At 35.4% G+C, this 27,500-nt stretch overlaps 1 protein-coding gene and 1 long non-coding RNA gene across 4 annotated transcripts in view; one reads left to right on the top strand and one right to left on the bottom strand.

Moving 5' to 3' along the window:
* LOC136838759 (SET domain-containing protein SmydA-8-like) overlaps positions 1 to 19,673 on the bottom strand; it is a 24,602-nt gene extending 4,929 nt beyond the window's left edge. Inside the window, exons 1-4 of one of the 2 annotated variants that reach the window (XM_067104237.1) lie at positions 19,495 to 19,651; positions 4,556 to 6,013; positions 4,210 to 4,224; positions 1,536 to 1,710 (exon numbers count right to left, since the gene is read on the bottom strand). In XM_067104237.1, the coding sequence (XP_066960338.1) occupies positions 1,536 to 1,710; positions 4,210 to 4,224; positions 4,556 to 5,989 (1,624 nt within the window). In that variant the 5' untranslated portion in view covers positions 5,990 to 6,013; positions 19,495 to 19,651. Of the gene's footprint in view, positions 1 to 1,535; positions 1,711 to 4,209; positions 4,225 to 4,555; positions 6,014 to 19,494 lie in introns of both variants that reach the window. The other variant, XM_067104238.1, reaches the window with a different exon arrangement.
* Positions 1 to 27,500, top strand: part of LOC136838762 (uncharacterized) — a 292,827-nt gene that overhangs the window by 64,554 nt on the left and 200,773 nt on the right. The window lies entirely within an intron of this gene.

Below are 27,500 nucleotides of genomic sequence, written 5' to 3'. Positions count from 1 at the left end.
CAAAGTATTTTAATGAATTTTATGGTGTATCCTTGTGCGACTAACACAGTTTGATTCGCTTTTAAATTAAAATTATACACTCATACATACATACATACATACATACATACATACATACATACATACATACATACATACATACATACATACACACACACACACACACACACATATATATATATATATATATATATATATATATATATATATATATATATATATATATATATATATATATTACTAAAAGGACCTCATTCAAACTGGATGGTATCTAACAGAGTGTTTATTCCGAAAAAGTTACAAGCTTTCTTGGACAGACAGTCCGCATTATTCTACTAATGCACAGAACAATTGTGTATGTGATAAAGTTAATATGTATATATATATATATATATATATATATATATATATATGTATATATATGTACGTCATTGTTTTTAAACCCGGGAGCTGTTCGATTCCCCCTGGTGACGAGGCACTTTCTAATTATAATTCCCCTCGGATGTAAGTTATTCCCGAAATATAGTGAATTGGATATTAAACGGTATTTGTGGCTTAATATTATAAATATAAAAAATTTCACGGTGTATATGACGAAAGTTTATGTAGTATATATACATATATATGTGTGTGTATGCATATATACATATGTATACACATATATGTATGTATATATACATATACATACATATACATACATATACATACATATACATACATACATACATATATATATATATATATATATATATATATATACATAATTTTATGTTTATGTGGAGGATGGGGAACATCACGCTGATCTCCTTACATTCATATCTTTAGGTAAAAAGAGTGAGAATTTATTCTCGATTCTCACTTTGGTTAGAAATGTTTTTTCCGCTTTACATCCTGTAACTCACTTATTTTAAGAATTATATTTTTTATTACCTTCCACGTGATTACTTTGAAGGACCCAAAAAGATTTTACATTTATTTTTGTATTGAAAACCAGCGAGCATATATATCTTTACCTTTTTAAATTAACTTACTTTGGAGCGAGCTGTTATTCATTTTTACGCTACAGACCAATTATTTTCATATTTATTTAAAAATGTTGTATATCCTTTGCTTTGACATTAAATCCTGTTAAACCAAACCTGTTGCCAATTCTTTTCAAAAACTTCCTATTTAAAAAAATGTTTTGTACTACTAGAAAACAAAATCCTCTGTTATAGTTAGCAAACGGCAAATGATTCGCTACAATTTAAGGTGCTCATTTTTTATCTCAGAATTAATTTTATGCTGCTTTATCTTGTTCTTTCATTCTAGTTCAGAATTGTTTTTGGTATTATAAATAATTTTATTGTTGTCTTTCTCGATTACGTATCTTATGCTTTATTGTAGCAGAATAGACTTACCCATGTAATAAATTTCGGCGTCTTACTCAATAATTAATGCATCACTCTCTCTCTCTCTCTCTGTCTCTCTCTCTCACACACACACACAATAACAACAAAGACAACAACCTGAACCTTTTTACAATACCATCTCACCTGCCAAATCCTTATCGACTAAGGCGTTAATTACGGACACGTACATCTGCATAAGGGAGTAGTGGTGTGGATGCACCTGCCTCTCCAGGAGTTTTGCTAATGAAGTGACAGCTGACACGTTGCTGGGGTTCAACTTCTGTGTTAGGGCCCCCAAGTTGGCTCCGAGACTTAGGATCTGGAAGTGATCACATGGAGGGAGCAGTTAGCAGAAGGGGAGTAGATGGAAATGGGAGGGGCGGAACTCGGTAGATCCTGACTGGCTGACTGGGTGTCTGTCAGTCATAGGAATGTGACTGCAGCCTTAACTGGCTGATTGTCAGACACGAAAAACTGGAGGGATTCATAACAAAACTTTCTTGTCTCGTATATAAGTTGGGGAATGATCGGCAGCAGGCAGTCACTGACTAATTGACTGGTTGTCTAATTTCCATAAGGGTTGGGATTGTCACGCTGACTGACATACTGTCAATCATGAAAACAGGGATTGTAAATCTATTGCCTGTCATTGACCTTACAGTATGTCACACCATCACACAACTATAAGAACGAGCATGAATGAAAACTTGTGTCCATGTAATGAAACATTTCAAGTTTCAAAATCCGTCATAACGGAAGAAACTCCACTAGAACAATTAACCATTGTGTTGCTGTATAATAGAAGACATTAAAATACGACTTAGCAACTTACCTGTAGGGTATAAAGTTTGGCTTTATAACCATAGTAGAGAAATTAAGTGTAATGAACAGGTGTAGGATGACCTAGAAATGAGCTCATAGGTGCTGTTAAAGTGTGCAGGTGGGGTCAGGGCGTTGCTGTTGAGCATTTTGTGAAAGTGTATGAAGTAGTTGTATGTTGTGGAAGTTTTCTGCACATGATCATCCAGGATTTAGTAATTAAAATGTGATTGTTGTCTGTTCTCTGGAGCCGCCTCATGTTAGGAAAAAGGTTTGGTGTTAAATTATATATACATATATATATTGATTTATATATCTATATATATATATATATATATTTATATATATATATGTATATATATATATATTGTATATATATATATCTTTATCTATATATACATCTATATATATATCTCTATATATATATATCTATATATATATATATATATATATATATATATATATATATATATATATATATATATATATATATATATATATATATATATATATATGTGTGTGTGAGAGAGAGAGAGAGAGAGAGAGAGAGAGAGAGAGAGCGCTTTAGCTTATCCTTCAGATAAGGCGTTTAAACAAATATTTGTGTCATTGTCTTTTAACTCATTTTAGAAGTCTAAGCATCGACCTCCTGCTTCAGTGGCTGACGGTCCGAATCCCCAAGGAAGGTAAAGCCTGCATGCAACGTAAACTGACTGAGTTACAAAAAGAAAAATTCCTTATATTTTCTAATGGAAGCAACTATATTTTTTAGTTTTATTGCATAATTCATTAGGGAAGGAGAGTGCGTAATTTATTGTTTTTCCTTCATCTTATCACCTGAAAAGAACGTTAACTGTGATTAAGCTGATGAATAGTTTAGATAACGGAAGAAGTCAAATGGGTTAAAGTAAACTCATGCTTAATAAATTAGTTAGGTTTTCAGAAGATGTGCTGAAGTTAGTGGATTAATGAGTTGTGCATTATAGCAACGCAGGCATACGATTGGATTTTAAACTAATTTTTGTTTTATTAAGGGCGAGAGTAGGCATTGTTTAGTTGCTTATTGAAGAAAAAGCATTAGAAATCTGGAAAAATTAAAAGAATTTACGAGCAAAATTAAATTGACATGAACTAATCGAAAATCCGGTAATCATTATTTGTTTGTTAAACGACAAAATTTAATCTCTAAAACAGAATGTTTTAGACGCGGAAAATGGTCAGGGAACCTTTCTCCAGTGCTCAGCGGTTTAGGTTGGAATGAAGTTAAAAAAAAATCTCTTGTATATATTTATGAAATTAATCCTAGTTGGCATACAGTAATCTAAGGCAAGACAGACGACGCAGTTTCAAGCAAATTTTGGAATGTTTTTGTCATGGAACGGCAGGACAATGGTGTTAAACTTTGTGATCGATCTGAGTATTTCATTTAGAGTCGTCATATGTCCAAACGAACCTAAGGTTCTTGTTGTCTTGTTGTAATGTTTTACTTGAAAACCATTGTCTTACAAAATAATGTCGATTATTAATCCCTAATGGTTGTCATTACGTCTAAATTCACTTGATGTTTCATGTTGTCTCTGTGGTGTTGACTTTATATAATCTCTGTAAATGTATTCTTATTTGTAATTCTAATAGCCACAATGCCCTCTTAACTTCTCGAGGGCATTGTGGCTATTAGAATTACATATGTGTCTGGTAAGAGTGACCAGTAGATTCTACGTATTCTTATTTGTTTAATGCTGTCGTGGTGTCATGTAGAATTAGAAGATTGATTTCTGTTGTGTTGTCTTCCAAAGTCGCAGCAAAGTATTTCTAAAGTAGCTAATGTTCCAAATGTTGAAATGAGAGGTCTGGGATCAGAAAAGTCATGCTTCGAACATCTGGAATTTCAGAATAACGTTTCAGAATTTCTGTCCAGGGATTATGGCTTGGAAACTTTCAAAAAATAATAATTAAGGGCTCTAGTCCTGTCTGTCCCCTTTTAATTTTTAGTACTTACTCGGTTTTCATCACCCTGAAAAGTATAGAAATGATTTAGTCCACTCATCGATCCTGCTAGAAGGGAGAGAGAATAGTGTGAAACATACATATTTACATAGAAAGTCAGTCCATCACAAGCATGCAAAAGCACATATGTATTTCACGTTAACACGTTGCACATTGAATGCAAATGACGAAGAATTCACTACAGAAGAAGCATTAGAAGATTAGTAGCATTACATTATCAACATTGGCTCTACGCATATACCAGCTATATTTAGCAGTCGTATTTTTTTCAGTGATAACCTTTTTCTTTTTAAGTATTTTTAGTAAATTATGACATCTGGACCTTTCAGTTCGCTTACCTGCTTTGCTTCCATTGTATGTTGGCACGTGGAAGTGGTGCAAACCCATTTAGCTGCAGTATCTAGCGGAGCTGATGATATCATGGGAGAACCACATTTTGCACAGATCAAGGAACCAATGAATGTGCCCATTTCGGTAGGATCAAGACATCTCTTGCAGATACAGGTGAATTGTTTGCACTTTTGCAGATGGTTTTGTCGGACAATGGTACTCCATTGAGGATCTGTATAGGAAATAGAAACAGTAGCTCCTCTAGGTATAGGGTCTATAGCCCTTAAGACCATCTTCCCCTCGTCGGTGAACCACTGCTGTGCATTGGGCCGACAATCATGGTTTATAAGACCAGCCAAGGGAAACAGTCCTTGAACTCTACCATTTTTGGGGAGTACTACTTGGAATGCATTGGTGTCCCAGACAGAGCAGATTCTGTGAATAAGTTCAGAGTCGTCGGAAGCTTTTAATCTGTTAACTATGACGCCAACTATCAGATTTTGGTTCATCTTGTAACGTTTACTTCCAGGTTCAAGGTTCGCTTGCATGGCCTTGAGGACTTTTTTATAAAATTCATTTTCCTGTATGAGAAATATTGTTCTAAGCGCTGCCATAATGACATATTGTTGCATGATTTCCCGATGTTTCTGCTCCTTTGAGGCTGCTCTTGCTCTGTCAATCATAGCCATTGCTTGTGCACGCATCTCCTGAGGCATCTGTTGAAGCCTCTCCAGCATAAGTCGTTGTTCAGTTGTTTCACCTTCTGAGCATTCAGCTGCACCCAGACGTTTTAGGAATCGGCATTCCACCTTGTGAAAATCTGTGAGACATTCTGGCCCGCAGAGGAAGAAGCCACAGTCTAGGCATTTAAATGAGCTTGTTTGTTTATAGCAGTTCAGGCAGTGAGGTGGAGACTTTGGTCTGGTTGCCATTGCTACTGGAGGTTCTACAAAAAGAATCTCCCCTGCAGAGATGTCACGTCTAGCCTTAAGATAACGCCCGACTGTGTCACTAACAGCTATTTCAATGGGACATGCTGTATCATAAATGTTACTAGGGTAGATCTTATGGGAAGTTAGTCTACTTTTCTTGCCTTGGAAATTGTTGACTTTGACGACATGGTTTTCTCCATTAAACGTACCATTCATGAATAGGGCTTCATCAATTCCATATTTGTCCTCAGGAGTGAGGTGATTACCATTGATTGTAGTATCAGAGTAACCATTGGTACCATTTTTGATGACTTTTAGATCTCCTGCTGTAGTGCCATTGAAAGACGATGCGTTCTTAATCCATGCTTCATTGTAAGGCAAGAGTTTCAACATGTACTCCTTGAAAGTTCCAATCCCATGAGGGTCTTCAGATTCAATCTTATAACTGCTTTCTTTTTTGGTATCATTTAAAAACCCATTTGAGATGGAGGTATTTTCACAAAGAGCCATCTGCGACTTATTGATGATTCTGATCTGCAACCAGAAGATTTGGATAAAGTTTATTATTAGTGCTTTGCAGAAGCCAGAATAATATAGTAAGTAAACATAAGCTCCTCAGTGTTCCCTACAAATACATTGGCAGATCTAACTGATAAAATGTATTCTATAACGGACAAATGTTGTTCTAAATCTTGTGCGTTAAACTTAAGAAAGGGGACATTTGAATTAATGGCAAAACTGCAAATAAACATTCTTTAAATTGCCTTACTTTTTGTTTCAGTAAAGAAAATCAAATAGAATCTTAAAGTTTACCATTTTTCAGATCGGAATTGGCATCTTGGTGGTGTCCATCTCGTGTGGTTCATGTAGTGTTAAGAAAATACCAGTTAGGTGGCTGCCATAGACCGAGAATGTTATCAGTTAAGAAACAAATTATGAAATAGGTTTCGGAAAAAATAATGTCCCACACAATGCTTATACAGCCATTAATTTGATTTTAAAGAGAAGGGATTTATTCACAACGTAATTTAGTGATAAGACCCCATAGAATTGTTTAGATGTTTTCCTTAGAGGTAATTAAAAAAAACAATTGTGAGATATTAAGTTGCCAATGAGGTCATTTCACAGAGCAATGGAGAAGACAGTTTTGGAGTATGTCGCTAAGGAAGATCGGAGAATTGCGTTGGCAGTGTATTACGAAGAAGAATGATATATATTTAAAAGGGGTGGCTGAAAGAAGGTTGAGATATAAAAGGCCAAGGTCGCCGTTATATTTATGAGCTGAAGGAAGGGATAGATTAAGAAACGTAGGAAGACGTGATTATATATATATATATATATATATATATATATATATATATGTATATATATAATATATGTATGTATATATATATATATATATATATATATATATATATATATATAAATATGTATACGTACATACATACATATATATATATTGTATTTACGTAGTGGTCCGAAGCATATAAGAGATTCGCACATGAAAATAAAAGGAGGTACCAAGACTTTCAGGTTTATTCTAAAGTCATCTTCAGGGTACCCTGAAGAAGACTTTGGAATGAAAGTTGAGCGTCTTGGTATCTTATTTTAATCTCGCCTGAGGATCTCATATATATATATATATATATATATATATATATATATATATATATATATATATATATATATATATATATATATATATATATATATATATATATATATATGTATGTATGTATGTATGTGTATATACACATATATATATATATATATATATATATATATATATATATATATATATATATATATATATATATATATATATATATGAATGTCTTTTCCCGTAATACTACAGTGTAATATGAATATAAGAAGGCCCATAAAACACTATTTAAACGTTGAAACCATATATTTCGGGCACTAGCTTCTGTGCCCCTGTTCACTGGTAGAATATGGACAGGTGGAAAGTTACAATGGTATATATACAAAAACATAAAGGTGTGGCCCTAGGCCTCCGATGATATGGAGGTGGCGTTTCTTAAGGAGGAGAATGACCAAATTCCCTAGTGGTTTTGGCCTCATTAGCTCCATCGCCAAACGGGAGCTAATGAGGCCAAAACCACTAGGGAATTTGGTCATTCTCCTCCTTAAGAAACGCCACCTCCATATCATCGGAGGCCTAGGGCCACACCTTATGTTTTTGTATATATACTCATTGTAACTTTCCACCTGTCCATATTCTTACTGAGTGAACAGGGGCACAGAAGCTAGTGCCCGAAATATATGGTTTCAACGTTTAAATAGTGTTTTATGGGCCTTCTTATATTCATATATATATATATATATATATATATATATATATATATATATATATATATATATATATATATATATATATATATATATAAAATAGAGAAAAACGTGTGACTCTTCACTTATCGAACAAGAGAATGTTTATCCAGTATCATATAACTATTACTTTACGAATTACATTTTTAGCAAATTTAGATAACAGGTATTGGTTTTAATTACTTTTCTATCACTTTCCGATCTTTACTTTCAGTTATTTTGGCTGTCGACTGTTTATAAAACCGAAGCGATAGCTGTTTTCCGAGCTGTATTGCCATGAAATAAAAAGCTGTACCAATAAAAAAAAAAAATTGGATGTATGGCCGTATCTGAAGGGGGGAAAAAATGTGAATTTAAGGTCCCGCCTCTCCCAGTAAGAACACTCCTAGGATGGCACATCAACTCGGATATATTACCTCGAAAGAGCTTATTTATGACTGCGAAAGTTTTGCCATTTCATGCGCTGTATCTCCTCAATACAATACAGTGCTGATAATTTCCATGTTATTAAATAGCATATGGAATACCTCCGTTGCATTAATCATTAACGTTGAATCTCTCCAGTAATGGAGACGCGAGCTCATTAAATTATGATGTTCTAATTTATTATCCATTCATTTTCTGTTGTCCTTCCGAGTGGGGTTTTGTGCGGAAGATAAATTGGATGCTCATTCATTATGAAAGCGGATCGTCATGTCCTGTTTGCAGCTTAATTGCTCATATTATATTCTCGTGGAATGTCTCATTGTTCAACTATTTAATTGCTCTGGAAATGGATTTATGGAGAATTGATGGAAGTTTATTGGGATTCTCTCTCTCTCTCTCTCTCTCTCTCTCTCTCTCTCTCTCTCTCTCTCTCTCTCTCTCTCTGAAGGAGTTTTCATTTAGGAAGTACGTCAGAGAACAGGAATAGTTATAGGGAGAATGTGCAGGTTTTAACAAAGAGAGAGATTGCATTGATCAGATGTTTGTTATAGAACATTGTTGAGAAATTTGGGGTAAAGGAGAAGGCTGTAAGGTTAGTACTGTACCAAGTGAAAACTGTAGAGAGTGCTGAGTATTATGTAGTGAAGAATGCCTTTTTTTTTGGAGCAATAATAAATTTCTTTGGTGAACGCACAGCTTGTGTTTCATTGTAGAGATGGGAGACGAACTGGTTGATGGTAAAGTTAATATTAAGTAAATATAAAAAAAAGCATGTGTTATGTCTCCATGGCTATTTAACATATTTAAAAACAAAGGAGGACATATGCAGGTGTAATTTCGTGTTATAAATAGATAGCTACTAAAGAAACTTAAACAGAAACATGAAGCCGGCGCATAGATCATTTACCGAGCCGACGCGATTGACAACGTGTATACATCACAGAGACGTTAAATCAATGAGAGAAATAAAGTTTGTCGCTCGCTAATGGGATATTGACAGCATCAAGGAAATAAAGACTGGCAATTATAGACCCTTAATTGCTCATTCATTCCTGCCTACGTCGGGCAATTAGGAAAAGTTTTGTGGTGCCTTTGCCAATTACCTTCCGCCTCTCTCCCTCTCCCAGTCATACTCTCCCTCCCCCTCACATCCTCCCTCCCTCCCTCCCTCCCTCTGCGACTTTTTTCGGGTGTTTCCTCATTTCTTCTTTGCCTTTCCTCCTCCTTTTTTTCTTCTCTGTTTTTTTTTCTGAGGCCCTTTTGTCACATTTCTTTTCATCTTTGTTTCTGGTCAGGCTCACCTTTTTTTATTCTTTTAATTACACTTTCCTCCTTTTGAGTGTCACTTTTATTTCGTCTGTTATCCTTCCTTAACCCATAGCCCTTCCTTTTTGTAACTCCTCCTCCTCTTCTTCTTCTTCTTCTTCTTCTTCTTCTTCTTCGTCTTCTTCTTCTCATTTCTTTTTTTTCTCTCCCCCCCTCCCCCGCCCTTGAAGTCTCTCTCTGTATCGTTTCTCTTCCGCTTCCATGAAACAATTGAAAGTATTCGCCTTTTTCTTCGTTTCAGCTTTTTCTTGGCTTCATAAATTGGCAGAGCCTTCCCCGACCGTCTTTTTTTTTCTTTCCTTTCCCTCTTATTCCTTTTTCTGTTCTTGCACCTTTTTTTATGGCATTTTCCCATTAGCCTGGGTTTTCTTTTCTTTACGCTGTAATTTCTTTCGATTGCGTTGCATAATTCTTTACTATTTTCATATTATTTGCATTCTTTTTACAGTCTTGCTTTCCATTTTCATTTAAATTTTACTCGTATAGTTTTGTATTTTACTCCGTTTCCAACTTCAGTCTCTTTTTTTCCTGTCACTGATTTAGGAATTCTTTCTTTTTTATGTATTTTCTCATCAGTTTTTGTGTGTATTCTTATCTCTTTTCATCTGCAGTAGATTAATTGCCCCTAATTTTCGAACCATTTTTTCTGTGCATCCTTATTTACAGTTTTTCCTATTGTCTTTAATGCGGCAGCATATTTAATTTTTTTCTTGTCTTGTTTTCTATCAGTTACCCCCCTTAAATTTAATTTAATTTATGCATTCCTTTTATCCGTTGTTTTTATTATCATTCATTTCCACATTCTCTCTCTCTCTCTCTCTCTCTCTCTCTCTCTCTCTCTCTCTCTCTCTCTCTCTCTCTCTCTCTCTCTCTCTCCCCGTGACATCGTCTCTCTCTCTCTCTCCCCGTGACATCGTCTCTCTCTCTCTCTCTCCCCGTGACATCGACTGCTCAGCCAACAAAAGCAGTGGGCATAGCAAGTAGTATTATCTCTAGCAGCAAAGGCCCCAGACGTCGCTCTTGCGAATGTATACAGAAAGCGGAATATTTTAACAAAAATCTGAGATAATACGGCTCTGGCGCTGTGGAAGAGAGTCGGCGAAATATATACAAGTACGTGCTTCTGTAGTGGATGAATTTTGCTTGTTTATTACAATACCCTTGGGCTTATGCTTGCTTTGGCACTGTTCGCGGCCTCGCGGTACTCGAGAGCTTGTGGATGTTCATCATTGTTATCCACTGGTATTTTCACCCATGTACACTGTCGTCTACGTCGTCGTACTGAATGCACAAAAAATATTTACTTGGTGCATGATGACATGAGCTTATACTAATTAACATACTAATTTTTATAGATATTTCCATGACTCTACACTCATACAAGTATGTTACACTCATGTATGCATATTTCTCTGGTAGAAGCTCGAAAATTTTAACAGAGATGTGTGTTTGTTCACACTCATTATATGCATTCCTGTATACGCATAGAACATGTATGCTTGTACACTCGGAAGTGCGCTTGGACTCATGATCACATATTAAGTGGAATACTGCGGCTTATGTATGTATGTATGCATACTATGAACACAAAAGTGTTAGTGAATCAATGAATGTGGGGACTAGAACGCTTCCATTACAAAAACTAGGTCAAGTTTGTACCAGTGTATATATGTTTATCCAAAAATTTTGCATATCCTCTTGAATATTAAACTCACAAGCACACAGGACATACAAAACTCAACAGTTCACACTACGGCGCCAAATCTCCATCAAGTGTATGATTGTTGCTGTATCATCTATCTAGACAAACAAGTTCTTTACACCAAACAGTGTTTCTGTTTTCTCATCAGAGATGCTTGCAATTAGGTCAGCCGTTGCGGTATACAAAAATATGCCATCGAAGAACTCTTTGCTTTCTTTGACCCCAAAAATTAAGTATACCTTAGTTTAAGCAGACCACTGAGCTGATTAACAACTCTCCTAGGGCTAGCCCGAAGGATTAGACTTATTTTACGTGGCTAAGAACCAGTTGGTTACCTAGCAACGGGACCTAAAGCTTATTGTGGAATCCGAACCACATTATACCGAGAAATGAATTTCTATCACCAGAAATAAATTCCTCTAATTCTTCATTGGCCGGCCGGAGAGTCGAGCACGGGCCCAGCAGAGTGCTAGCCGAGTACGATATCGACCCATTCAATGAGGAACTAGAAATGCCAAAAAAGCTCTTCAGAACTATAGTCTTAGAAGTTATCTTGTACAGCCAGTTAAGTTTTCATTCCCAGATTATATGCATCTTCTGTAAATGTTGAAATATGTTGGATCTCTGCCCATGAGGGCATTAATGAAAGAAAATGGTGAAGGCTTTAGATCCGCCGAAGCCACAATTGCTGTGACTGAGATAAAAGTGGACACTAATGTAAGAATTTTTTTACATTTCTAAAATCCATTGTTTTTTTTATAAAAGACTGATTTTTTTTCGAAGTAATGAATCTGTTAAGATCCTGGGTTCATTCCCGGCATGCTGCCTACCGGTCGACTTAGCTAGAGTCAAGAGAAGGGCATGGTGACGGCAACCTCTTCTGAGAACCTGCCTTTCTTGCACCACTCCCTAAAATGGGAAGAAGCGGTAATATATATATGTATACTTATACATATATAACACACACACACACACACACACACACACACACACACACACACACACACACACACACACATATATATATATATATATATATATATATATATATATATATATATATATATATATATATATATATATATATATATATATATATAATAATTCAGTAATTACAGACATTGGTAGGATTTTTTCTTGAAATTAATTATTATGGTCTGCATATTCATTTTATACTGAATTCTCAAATTTTTTATATTGGAAGTATATGAATACGTACATGTTATGTATATTTCCTTGGAGTAATTATAATATGAACATTTTTATTAAATCAAATTTTTATGAACGCGTCATATTGGTTTTTCTTTTAGGAATCACATAACATTAATTGCTGCCATAATATTTCTAAGGATAATGAGCTAAGTTTATAAAGAAATTCAGGGCATTTAACTTCGGTTCTTAGTTTAAACAAGAGGCAGCTGTATGAACTATTCTGTAAAAAAGATATTCATGTGATTTATAAATTCACTTTGAAAACAGCGTAAATTTCAGCCACCGTTCTGAACTTCTTCAAATTATTCTCGATTCCCCGAGAAGTTACCTAAGGACTTCCCAAATTGCATTTTAGCCCGCGAGGTAAATTTCCCGGTCCATGTGAACGCAAGTAATATTTCACGACGGCAAACCGTCGCCTAACTTCGTTATAATTTGAGTCCGAAACGCGTTTCACGCTCCCATGAATGTGGAATGAAACTAGTTTCACGTTACTCTGGCCGTCATGAGATTTGGAAGAAAGTTAAGATAGAGGAAGGCCTGGAATTCAGATTTCCTCGGTGATTCATCCTCCGCTTCCTTCCCTCCTCTCTCCTCTCCTCTCCTTGGAAGATGCGGCAGAAGGGAAGGTTATGCTTCAAGTTGCACTTCTTTCTTCCCGTAGGGGGTTAGTGTCGTCAGTGCACCTCATTTGGTGTACTGTAGGCATTACTTAAGGATCTTTGCAGCGTCCCCTCGACCCCTAGCTGCAACCCGTTTCCTTCTTTTGACTGTACCTCCGTTCATATTCTTTCTTCCATCTTACTTTTCACCTTCTAACAATTGATTCCTAGTGCAACTGCGACGCTTTCCTCCTGTTACACCTTTCAAACCTTTTTACTGTTAATTAACGTTTCAACGCTGAGTGACCTCACAGGTCCCAGTGCTTGGCCTTTGGCCTCAGTTCTATATTCGACTTTCTATATTCTACTCCTCCTTTCTTGTTACTGCGTACCGAGGGAGAGCAAAGTCGGGAAATTTGTCTTAAGAGAGAATAAGTAAATAATGTGCCGAGGTTTCTTCGGCGCAATCGATTTTTCTGTACAGCGTATAATGCTGTATGAAACTCTCAGCCAAGGCCCATGAAACTCTCAACCGCGGCCAATGAAAATTTCAGCCACGGCCCGGTGGTGGCCTGTGTTGTTGGCATGTAGAGCATTGCCACACGCACGATCAGGGCTAAATTTAGCCTTAAATAAAATAAAAAAACTACTGAGGCTAGAGGGCTGCAATTTGGTATGTTTAATGATTGGAGGGTGGATGATCAACATACCAATTTGCAGCCCTGTAGCCTCAATAGTTCTTAAGATCTGATAGCTGACAGAAAAAGAGCGGACGGACAGACAAATAGCCATCTCAATAGTTTTCTTTTACAGAAAACTAAAAAGGGAGAGGTTGAACTCACTCTATATCGGGAGTCAGGATGGGTCCAGAGGTGTGGAAACATAAATCTTCTCTGCAATGGCTATGCTGTCATTTCCACCTGTTTGCTCTGCCGAGCTGCATTTGCGGAAGGTTTTGGAGAGAGAGAGGGAGAGGGAGAGAGAGAGAGTAGGGGATCCCAGTGTTTTATGAATTGTAAGCCACTGATAACGGCAATTCTCCATTTCTTTTATTTGTTTCAGCGCAATATGCGTTTATTCCTGTATTTGTTCCAAGGAACTCGTTTTCGGATCACCTCCTGAACGACTTGCCAAGCATTTGTTACAGTGTCTGTAATTTAATTGGTCGTGAAAGATCTGAATAATAATGCGGAAACTGCATTGTATAATTTTACTTTTCCTTGTGTTCCCATGTTTATTAATTTACATATATATATATATATATATATATATATATATATATATATATATATATATATATATATATATATATATATTATATATATATATATAAGTTAATAAACATGGGAACACAAGAAAAATTAAAATTATACATATATAATATAATTATATATATATGTATATATAATATATATATATATATATATATATATATATATATATATATATATATATATATATATGTAATATAATATATAATAGTGTATATATATATATATATATATATATATGTATATAATATACATATATATATATAAAGATAGGAGCCAGTTTAATTCTCTCTCTCTCTCTCTCTCTCTCTCTCTCCGTACTTTATCCTAGTTGTGTATGTCATGGTCTCAGTAGCAGAGAACAAATTGAAAAAGGAAGGGGAAAGTGTTTATTTCATTCTGAGGGGAGTAGGAACTCGAAGGAATAATGCAGTCTGTCCTGTAATTAAAATGGATTAATTCAGTTTGTTTTGTTTTCCTTTGGTGATAACAGGCTCATCTCATCTCTCTGAAAGAGGAAGATTAACTTACTGGAGCCTTTGAAACAGAAAAACAATAGGTTTTCTGTCGTTACACACTATATATATATATATATATATATATATATATATATATATATATATATATGATATACATATATTTGTTTATTTATACATATACATACGTTATATATATAATTATATATAATTATGTATGTATGTGTATATATATATATATATATATATATATATATATATATATATATATATATATATATATATATATATATATATATATATATATATATATATATACAGTGTATATATATATATATATATATATATATATATATATATATATATATATATATATATATATACAGTGTATATATATATATATATATATATATATATATATATATATATATATATATTCATTTTAGTATAAAGGATACTCTGCTTTTATCGGCTTCGTTTCGCGTTGTCCCCCAAAGCTTGAAAGCCAGTCGCCCATATATCGCTTTGTTGTCAACCTAGTTGAACGGATTCTCTGAAGAGCTCCGAGGCAGTCGCTGAAGTCTGCTAAATCCCCATAAATTTTCAACATACAGGTGAGCTTTATCTGAACGAATTTCCTGCTGCTTTTGTGTTAAAGACCAATAAATGTCTTGAGGTGTTGTATCTTTGGTCAGCCAGAAGGTGCCAGTTTTTTTTTTTTTTTTTTTTTTTTTTTTTTTGCTCGTGAGTTGCATTGTATTATTGGCTTGAATTTTCAGGTTGTAGGAGGATCGTATTTTCATTTATTTTTTGTCTGCTTATTTACGCCCTTTGTTTGTTTTCCGCATGTCTTACATTAATCAGTCTGGCTTAGCGCCATGAAAACTTGAAACATTGTACTGGTATGCCGGCGGGGAGTGAGTACAGTATAAATAATATTTGGTTTGCAACAGTTCGCAAAAAGATTACATTATTTACATTGGTTACAGATGAATTATAACATAAACTCGCAACTTGTTGGCAATTATTATGTAAATAATAGAAAAATATGTTTACATATGTTAGTTATCTACACACTGAGTTAGTGTAACAATTTATCCATCTCTTGGATGGATTCTATTTGTTTTCAGATTATTTCGTATTTGATCGTAAATGGCTGAAGGTTGAAAGTATTTTTTATATATAGATTTATTATTATTATTATTATTATTATTATTATTATTATTAATATTATTATTATTATTGTTTAGGTGCTGTCCCAATGTGAAGTAGTAATGTATTGTATTTCTATTGCACATGTTGATTTAGATCATGTTGTTTTTACTTGTCTGTGTTTTATTTCTTTTGTAAAATCAGTATCGCAAGAAAATAATCCTCAACATTTTCCTCGAAAATTAAAATTTTTTCTGCATAATAAACGGCTTATGCGAGCACTGAAATATTCTGAAATATGGCAAAGTAAAACGAGATATTTAGTTTTCTCAATTTTTAAGGGCGGTGATATATTTGATGTCTTACTCATAGAATGAGATACGGCTGAACGGTTTATTAACCCATTTTCCGTTCAGCGACAGTGATCACAGGAGGGTGGATATTTTATCTTCTGACAAACGGAGATTGATATGTATTCCTGTAATGCGTTTTTTTTTTTTTTTTTTTTTTTTTTTTACAGAATATGTTCGTACTTAGAGAATGTATTTTTATTTAGAGAATAAGTGTCTTATTCAGTTATGTATCTGTATAGACGTAATTATTTGTTCGCATCTATTTCGTATATCAGATTAGTTTATATGTGGACACACTTGAGAATGAGGATTGTTTGTTAGTCTTCACATTGTGTACTCGTCTTTAAGTTGTTAATTGTAAGATCTTTTCTTAGGATATTATGTGAGTGAGTAGTAGCAGTAGCAGTAGTAATAATAGTAGTAGTAGTAGTTTGTTTAAGGTGTGTGAATATTGATGATTAATAGTGCTGTACTTTTCTCTGTGGGATGGAGTATATTCTATAGACAAGTCCTGAATCAGATGTTTTGTTTTAGAAGAAGCAGCTTGATGTTTTATTTAAATTCATATATATCTTTATGAAATATTAACGTGGCATCATGAAGACAATAACCTTTTATACCTTTTATCATGTGATTCGAACGTTGCCTCTGGCTTGTTAAAGCGTTGTGTGTTAATATTTTACGGTCGCCTTTCTAGGAAGATACATATTTGGATGATGTGTTAGAAATCATTTTAGAAACAATGCTTTTGATGTTTATATTATTTATATATAAATTCATTTCCTTGTGATTTAGAATTATCCCTCAGCATTGAATATTAGGCTTCCTGACAGTGTGGTTGAAATTATATGGCTTCTATTCAATAGCTTCCTCACGTATTGAATGCTTCTCTCAAAAAAAAATTTTTTTTTTTTTTGCTCTTTCCATAGTCTCTTGTGTGGAATATATTCCCCGTAGGGGTGTAGCGCCCTCAGTGCACCTTACGTGGTGCGCTGTAGGCATTAATTATGGGTCTTTTGCAGCGTTCATTCGGCCCCTAGATGCAACCTCTCTCATTCTCTTTCTTCCGTCTGACTTTCCACCCTCTCTTAACCATCGTTTTATAGTGCAACTGCGAGGTTTTCCCTTTCAGCGCTGAATGACCTCAAAGGTCCTAGCGCTTGGCCTTTGGCCCAAATTCTGCCTTTTATACTATGCTATTTGTATGAAGTATTAGAATGCTCTCTTTTAATTAGCTTTGTTTAATGTTCCGTTTATGAATTGCCATTGTAAATTTGTCTTTACGTCGTATTAGAAATCTTTCGCGAAGAAGTAAGCCGTACGAATGGTACTAACAATAGCTTTCACTTTTGAAGAGACGCTAGCAACAATTCATGAGAATTCGCTTATGAAGAATTCTGTGAGAGTATTATTATCCCCCGAGAAAATTGGCTGTTTGTTCTTGATATGTCAGAGAACGTGCTTGATTTTATTGCGTAAGATGCACTATTTATATAAGTAATCACTTAGTAATGACTCCCTTGTTAAATTTAGATTAAGCTGGTCGCATGCCAGCATTCGCAGCTCATTTTTATACTTTTATCGTGAAAGCTATTTTGTTGTTAGCTTCCTGAAATTGGCTTGAGATTACTGTGAAGTGTAGCTTTCCATCCCCCAGAGTCAGATATCTTGTCCAAAGCCGTGGTGATAAGTTTTCCCCCCTGATCTGTATGTTGCTTATCGTACCTGTCATGGTGTTTATTTTTGCTCGAGATATATATGTAACCCCTTTCATAGGTTATAATGAATAAAAAGGGTAGGTGTTAGTTTAACTTAGCCATTTTTCTCTCTGTTATTTTATAAAAACGACAAATTTTATGCATGCCCAGTACGGCCTTTTAGCATTAAATAACCATTTTCACCAAGTTCACGTATTTTGTCCCCATTGATAAACAGCGAAAGGTTATAAGCTTTGTAATCCATGAATTTTCTTGCGTAGTTTACCCTTAGTCATGAGTTTAATGAAATAAAACAGTTTACGTTCTTTGTAACTACCCGACATTTGCTCCTGACGTGATAACATCAAGCTGTTTTCAGCAACGAGGCACGTGTTTACTTGAACATGTTATGGGCGGTATGTTCTTTGTTAATGAAATGCGGTATAAAGTGATTTTAGGTTATACGTTGTACTAACGGAACCGATAATCTTAGCAGTTAACCCAAATAGATGACGACTTATCTAACTTAAGGCTTTAGACATAATTGTTCTCTTATAATTATGTAAAATATAAAATCAGTTTCAATATTTTAACATCCTTTTATTTTCGTTTTGTTTTGTTTGCTTGTTTTTGTGATGAAATAACTTGTCCATTCAAGTTCTGCTTCATTATAATTGTATCCTTTCAGTATTTAGTGCTCTGTATTTGCAAAGCGCAACAGCTTCAACAATGTTACACTTAAAATATTTACATTGTATGCGTCCGTTAAAAGATAAGATTTTTCATCCCTTTGCGTTACGGACTTCTGGAGCCAAATAATTGTTTGGTTTTGCGTAATGCTTATCTCTTACAATTAAGCAGCCATATCCTTGCTTCACTTGCACTGTTTGTTGAATAAGTCTGTCACTGCTTAGTTGTATTTCATTCTTTGAAAAGTATTTCAACGACTGATTACTTAACCATATTTAGTTAGCTTTCGAATTTCACAAAATTTTAATTTTATTTGCAAATGTTAGACAGCGTCTACAAGATGTTCACACTAGATATTGGACAAGAAACTGTCAGTTCAAGTTCGGAAACTTCATAAATGCTCTAGGGAAAATTCGGGTGCTACTGCAAAGGGCGAGAAAGCAGGCGTTGTTGCGATAAAATTAGAAAATAGAAAGAAGTGAATATATATATGGGAGAGAAGTATATATATATATATATATATATATATATATATATACATATATATATATATATATATATATATATATATATATATATATATATATATATGTGTGTGTGTGTGTGTGTGTGTAATGTGTGTGTGTGCGTGTGGAAGTGTGTAAGGTATCACTCCAAACTTGGTCACTCACGCGATAATCCTCGTAGCAATTATAATTTAACTTTACGAGTGGAATTCCCAGAGAAAATTTCAGGCCAGTCCCTCTAACTAAAACTTACTGCAAGCGAAAGAAGTAATAGCGTAAGAACAGCAACAGCAGTACTAGCAGTAGTAGTATCAGCAGCAGCAGCAGTGATACTGTAAGCAGTGAAAATCAGCACAAGTAGCAGTAACGGCAGCACCTCTGTCACTGAACTACATTGCTAAAAGATACCCGATGTAACACTCGAGTGGCATTGGCGTTTAGCCCTCCAGAGGTGTGGGTGCGTGGCAACGCTATCGTTAGTCGGGGGTGTGCGCGCCCCCTTCCCCGGGCGGGGGCTCGGTTCTGAGAGGTGGGGATTATGAGTCCTCCACTAGGGTCATGGGACACTTTAGGGCATACGGAACAGTGCCCCAGCGTTTTGGCAGCGTCGGAAACAGGAGAAGTGGGAATGGGGTGGGGGCAGATGTTAGACACGTACGAAAATAATCCATATTGTAAACAGTGGATGACGTGAATGCTCGCATGTTAAGGTCAACACCAGCGAAGTGTTCCTGTAGTAATTATATTTTTATGCTTGATTATGAGTCCCGTCTTCGCCTTGTGTTTTAAGTGAGGGTGTTAGTGAATTTTATACAGCTCATTAGGCGCTAGTGGAGTTTTTTTTCTTACGAAATAATGTCTCTGTCTCTCTCTCTCTCTCTCTCTCTCTCTCTCTCTCTCTCTCTCTCTCTCTCTCTCTCTCTCTCTCTCTCTTACACACACTCTGTCTATCTCTTCTTTTTTTAGTCTAATGAAACAAGCCCCTGAACTGTCAGTTTTCAGACTTGCTTTCACCTAACACAGAACTGACACTAAGTTCATTTTTTTCTTCCAAGTGTGAACATACCTGTTCACTAAAGCATGCACGGTGAACGATCAGTTGGAAACAGATGCATGTCACGCTTCTGGGTACGTACTCTCTCTCTCTCTCTCTCTCTCTCTCTCTCTCGATCTGTGCATTCTCCCGCCCACACGCGTTTGTGTTTCATATAAATCGTGGCTTTTATCAGCGTCTCCCTCTCTCTGAAATCCTTTTGTTTCCCCTTTAACGAAAACTTCCAAATTTTGCAAATAATATTTGCAGCATTATTCAGCAGCGACTAGTGAAGGTGACGGGAGATATTTATCAGAGGCCCACACCTGTGTCAAAGCGGGGGAGATCACGCGATGAGTATTATTCTGATGAAAAATAAAAAAGATGTTGGTCTTTTATTACCTTTTTAGTTTTCCGTAAAAGGAAACTATTGTGCCGGCTTTGTCTGTCCGTCCGCACTTTTTTCTGTCCGCACTTTTTTCTGTCCGCACTTTTCCATAATCGTGCTTCTGGAAACGATATAAGACAGGCCACCACCGGGCCGTGGTTAAACTTTCATAGGACGCGGCTCATACAGCATTATACCGAAACCACCGAAAGATAGATCTATTTTTGGTGGCCTTGATTATAAGCTGTACAGAAAACTAAACCGCGCCGAGGAAACTTAGGCGCATTTTTTACTCGTTTTATTGATATATACAGCGTTCCAGCCATACAGTGAACACTAAATATTGATATCTTAATGCTTATAGATACATTAACTTAGAACCTTGATAGCTGAATTAAATGAATGAAGACATTTTTATTCCTCGCTAGGTTTCAAACCCAGGCTAGGAGGATCGGGGTCCTACCCTTAAATCCATTACAATACATAGAATGATAGAGTTAATTTTAGCATATTCGTACACATATCTAATGAAGTCGGATATTTTGTTATTTTGTAGTAGAGAAGTCTTTTAGCCATGCTGGCTTTCATGAAGTAACTGATTTTATATGTTCTTTTATTCATTAATAATGATTTGATGGGGATATGGATAATTATAGTAATTAGAAAGGATTTTGGGTCATGAATATTATATCTTTTGTTATTATAGTGCGTATTTAGTTGGGTATTTCATCTCATATTTCCCAGTCTTCGTTTTCATTAATTATCCTTTCATAATTCTCCCCACGTTATCGTATTCATTCACTTTACTTTCATGTATTTTCATTAATTTCCTACACCCAGCTTTCTTTTCTTGGTATTAAAAAGTCTCCTAATTGCGATCCTCTCTCTCTCTCTCTCTCTCTCTCTCTCTCTCTCTCTCTCTCTGTTTGGATTATTGTTCTTGGTCATGGCTCAAATTGCCTGAGTTCAGACAGTTTTATTTTGCTTATTTATTTTACCGAGACTTGGCTTTGGGTTCCTTGCTCTCTTATTTGTACTTAGGGAACCCGGTATGTGTTCATTGCCACTCCCTTGTGATATTGGTGAAACTACACCTTTTAATCACAAGAGTCGTCCAATTGTAATTTTTTCGTGAATTTCTAGGTTCATTTGAGCTCCTTCCTTTGTAAAAGACTTTTAGTTTTCTGCTAAAGAAAACTATTGTGCCGGCTTTGTCCGTCCGGCCGCACTTTATTCTGTCCGCACTTTTTTATGTCAACACTTTTTCTGTCCGCCCTCAGATCTTATAAACTACTGAGGCTAGAGGGCTGCAAATTGGTATGTTGATCATCCACCCTCCAATCATCAAACTCACCAAATTGCAGCCCTCCAGCCTCATTAGTTTTTGTTTTATTTAAGGTTAAAGTTAGCCATGATTGTGTTTCTGGCAACGATATAGGATAGGCCACCACTGGGCCGTGGTTGGTTTCATAGGCCGCGGCTCATACAGCATTATGCCGAGACCACGGAAAGATAGATCTGTTTTGGTGGTTTTGATTATACGCTGTAGCGGCTGTACAGAAAACTCGATTGCGCCGAAGTTCCTTCGGCGCATTTTTCACTTATTTAGTTCTTGTGTTTACTCGGGCTAATTTTGTTCTTTTGTTTACTCGGGCTAATTTTTAACTGTCATACTATTTTTGTAGACATTTTATTTGTGGTATAGCAAAGACATCATTTATTTAAGAAGATCTTTGTTTTTATTTTCCAAATTTGAATTGCATATGAGAATTTTTTTTACATAACGTAACAGAATTTTTTTTTTAAATGTGCGCGTTTAAGAAACTATATTTCCCCCTAGAATCATGAAGTCGATATAATCTACAGCTGCATTTCAACTTTGACGTGAACATACATCTTAGCATTGTTGCATGTTTAGTTGCTTTAACGTATCCGTAACCGTGTGTATGCGTGCGTGTGTCTGTGGAGACGCTGATAGAGCAGTGTGTAATTTATGGCACTACTCAAGTGAACAAATTGTTTTATTACAGCCATGAAGGGTGCAAATCCCCAAACCGTTCCGGCTCCCTAGCAACATGAAAATGATACGGTCCATTCGTGGTCTGTACTTTGAGGAATCACCACACTTTAAATCCGTGAGAAAAATCCGGTTGAAGTTTATAACCCACTTTGCTTGACCAGTGGGTCATGTAGTATTTTTTTTTTTTTCTCAGAATGTTGACTGCAGAGCATACATATTCTTTGTTTCTTTTAGTCCACTTTTTCTATGTCGGTTATACTTTTCTGTTTCGTTTTTTATTGTCAGTTTTAGAAAAATTCAGGGGGATGAAGTAAAATTATTCTTTCCATGTTATGGTATCATACTGACCGCCAGGGGCTATGGGCCAAATTTTTAAGCGTTTTTCGGTTTTTTTTTTTTTTTTTTTTTTTTTTTTTCTAACTTGTTCTCACACATTTTCCTATTTTATCCAAACGATATGATATTTTTCTGCGCGTAAGTTATTCACTAGATGGTGAACATTGCATTTTGCATATTCTTGACAAATAAATGTAGCACGACCGAAAACCTTTGAAAAGGATATGATGCAAATATTAGGATTGGATTCCCTAAAAATGTTCATGGGTGATATATTCAGATAGAAGCTTTTCAATAGGATAGCAGTTAGGTTACCGAGGAAAATTTGATTCTCTACCGATGAGATTTGCCGTCTCAATAAAGTTGCTACCATTATATGCCCATAACGGTTATGAGAAATGTAGACAGTTTTTTCTTTCGAAAAATTTTTTCCGAATGTTTTATATTTGAGACGTTCTTTCATTGATATACGCATTCGGAAATTTTCACCATTATCCTTTCAAAACCAAATGAAGGACAGAATTCTTAAATATTTTTTTACACGCATCCAAAATAGTACTTGAAAAACGGGAAGGTAGCTTTGCATCAGAAGCGTCTGGCGTTGTTTTACGCAATTGCTGTTGCTATTTGTTTGCCTGCCAACTTGCGACAGCTTTGTTGTCCATTGGATGTTGTCATCACCTTGAGATTAACATATAAATAGAAACACCCTTATCAAGATTCGTTTTTTTTTTTTTTTTTTTTTTTAGTCATGTTCACGTTTTATCGCTTTTCGAATTCGTATTGTCTTCAGCCCCTTCGCTTCCTCCTGTAAACAGTAATCATTGCGTCATCTTTATGTTCCCTTTTTCATTCCTTGTAAATAAATGATTAAATCTGCGTTTTCTTGTTTACTCGTTTTTTTTTCAGGTTGCATATCAACAGTGTCAAAAATAGTTATTAGCCTCTCTCTCTCTCTCTCTCTCTCTCTCTCTCTCTCTCTCTCTCTCTCTCTCTTCTCTCATTTGCATCAGATTGGAACATAAAGCCGTTAAGTGTCCTTTGCAGTAGGATCATTTTTAAGACTTTTAACGAGTTAATTTAGCCCCTCTAACGACCACGTGATGGCAAGACACATCCTTGATGACGTCATTACGCGGAAATAGCTGTGAATTTTGAAGAAGTTAGGGGAGTAATGTGCGGTGTTTCCTAACGAGATTCGTTACATAACGAGGTTTAATTCGGTTCTCGTTGATTAGACTCGTTTCGGGAGGAATGTCAGGGTTTTCGGTTGGTGAATTATTTTGGAATCTTAAACAAACATTATTAATGCTGTTGTTATGTTTGCATAAGATTGAGGGCTATGAATGTGTATAAATGTTTCTGCTGAAACCAATGCCCTAATGAGGAAATCTAAGAAAATAGAGATTGGAGACAAGATGAAGGTTGAAAATAGTAAATAAATGGATGAAAATAATAAATAAACGGATGAAAATGATAAATAAATGGATGAAGATAATTATTAATGGATGAAAACATACAAATGTATGCATAACTTACATCAGTTGAGAAATATAAAAAAAAATGACAAGATTTCATTTTGACATTTTCAGTGGGAATAGGATAAATGTATCTCGTACGGAGCAGTGTGACACCGTGATAAGTCAGCATACCATAGATGCTGACTTTCAGCAAAACGAGTAGCATTCACTGAGCCATGTGTTATGTGTTATAGATAATTAATGGGATATTGGAAGGGGGTTATGGAGGAACATAACCATGTCTGCAGTACACACACACACACACACACACACACACACACACACACACACACACACACACACACATATATATATATATATATATATATATATATATATATATAGTGTTTATATGCATAATTACATATATGTGTGTGTTTGTGAATGTGTGTCTGTGGGGGATTAGGGAAAGATATTTTGCTATTTCAGAACAATAATTAAAATTTGATGTGGAATCTCTCTCTCTCTCTCTCTCTCTCTCTCTCTCTCTCTCTCTCTCTCTCTCTCTTTCCAAGCAGAAAATTTTAGCGAGGATCCTTCTATCATATCCTTGGCCAGACGAGACAGAATTACTGTGCAGAACCATTTCTCACATCCTTGACCAAATTAGTTCATTTAATTCACTACCAAGTGTATGTTTTGGCAGTGGCCTTCTTAATTACTTCAATTGTACCCCCCGCCCCTCCCCCACCAGATATTACACGGTACTCCCTTGTTAGTCTCTGCTCTTTTATGGAACACATTGCCTTGGTTGACACGGAATGGAGGTCTTCTTAAATTAATGTTCTTTATAGCTTGTTCTTGGAAATTTATTCCATTATGAATTCTTTATCTCCCTTTTCAAGCAACCTAGGATGAACATACATATGTATGTATGTATGTATGTATGTATGTATGTATGTATGCATGCAGATATTGTAACGCTGAGTGTTGTGGGAAAAGCTCTGCAGTGGAATCCATTCCTGATTCGAAAAGAACATGTAAATCTAAATACGACATTGCTAGATTTCATAGGTTTTTGAATGAAGTTGGTGAAAAACAAATCATCACGTCGTGTTTTTTCTGATATTTTAAATAATATGAGGACATTTCCTGAGGTATTCAACCTTCTTTGACACTGAAGTGATAGTCTGTTTTCTTTTATTTATTTCTATTAGTGTCACGTAGTGATAAATCTAGAAAATGTTTATAATTTTAGGAGGGCAATGGCTACAAGCGGTCTAGATGTGCTTGAATCAAGGGCATTATTTTTGGTAGCATCATCATATCAGTTATAGTATTGAGGGTTATTGGTTTACTTGTTAATTTATGAATCGATTTGGGACGTAGAGCTAGAAATCAACAGAACCTATAATGTTTTGTTTAAAATTATATGTCTGAGTCATTGAGGTCACGATAGATTGGCATTTAGTTATGAATTGCTGAAAGTAAAGTGCAATGTAAACTTAAAGAATACAAACGCACACAATAATGTATTGCTTTGGTAGTTTCTTGTGCAAGCAATAAAATTTCGTGTTTTTACTATCCATATGTAATGATCAGTATGCATCGTCAGTCATGTCTTGACCTTGGGTAAATAAAGTTGTTCACATCGTGGTAGAAAATAATGATGGCTGTGCATGTTTTATCATTAAACAAAAGTATAATGGTCGTGCAGTAAGTCACTGACGTTGTTCTTGCCATAAGTTGCGTGATTTTGCATACACGGTCTGATTGGTTGGCTAACTGTCTGTCGTTATTGAATCCTTGCCTGTTGGAACCAAGAGATAAAGAGTGTTGAAAGATGTATCAAATGTAGATTTCACTTATCAAGGAAAACGAAATTAGTAAGAGAATTCCAAAGCTAGGCTACAACAAAAGAGAAAAAATGGGAGGTTTGAGCTGCCTTTAAAGAAAATCATTTGTTATATTGTTGTTCTCTGAAGTTAGGATAATGTGGAAGTAAAAAGTTCTCTCAGTGTTAGAGGGTAAATTGTTTGATCCTCCTTGATGTGGCGAAACACACCAGATTTTATTTTATTTAATAAAATTTAGAGAACATATTAGAATTATTGAAGCAGTTGCTTATGACATTTCCAGAACTACCTTATTGTGGATCTTCAGTCTAACGAACAATCCCTCAAGGTTTCGGCATTTCTCGACGGAATCATCATCATTGCCTTCAAAGCTGTGAGACGCAAAGACATTTGTGAAATTCCGCCTCTCATATCTTTCTTGTGCTTTACCTTCCACAAATCTCCAATTATTTTCCAGCGTTCAGTTTCAAAGTTCTCATCAAAGTAGGCTTGGGTCTTCGAAACCTTTTGGTGCCCATAGAAGCCCAGCTGATACTATCATGTACTATTCTCCCCTGATGGTGTTTCATAGTGCAACTGCAAGGTTTTCCTCCCATTACATCTTTAAATATTTTTAACTCTCAGTCAGTGCTGAATGACTGCATAGGTCCCAGCGCTTGGCCTTTTGACCTAAATTCTATATTCCATTTCTATACAGATTGTATGATTGTTTCATTTCCAAATCTTACTCGGGCCCGTTGTCTGATTTGCCTATTTTAGTCTCACTAAATTCGAGCTCTGGAGAAACCTGTATTGGATACCGTGAGTCTAAATGTGTGAAATACTCGTCCTCACTAATCCTTTCTTCATCTATGATATTTCAGATCTTTGTGCATACGTTTTCCTCATTATTTGTGTTATGTAGATTTATCGTAAGTACCATATCTCTAGATATAGGACGCATTGTATTAATTTAATGTAACGTGTTTTCCAGTTATTTCTTCTTGATATGCTGAGTGGGGGCGCCTCTGTAGCGACTACGTCGGGACTGTGGGAAATTTGGATTCCAATTATTATCCTCATATGTTTTCGGGTTCGAAGCCCCATCTTCGAAATTGGTGAAAGTTATTCATGGAAGATTAGATTTAGGAGTAGCGTAGTAATAATAGGAAGGCACTTCGTTGCTG

Source organism: Macrobrachium rosenbergii, chromosome 5 (genome assembly GCF_040412425.1).
Source record: "Macrobrachium rosenbergii isolate ZJJX-2024 chromosome 5, ASM4041242v1, whole genome shotgun sequence".
NCBI classification, from domain to species: domain Eukaryota; kingdom Metazoa; phylum Arthropoda; class Malacostraca; order Decapoda; family Palaemonidae; genus Macrobrachium; species Macrobrachium rosenbergii.
Note: the sequence above shows the minus strand (reverse complement) of the source record. Positions and strands in the feature narration are given on the sequence as shown.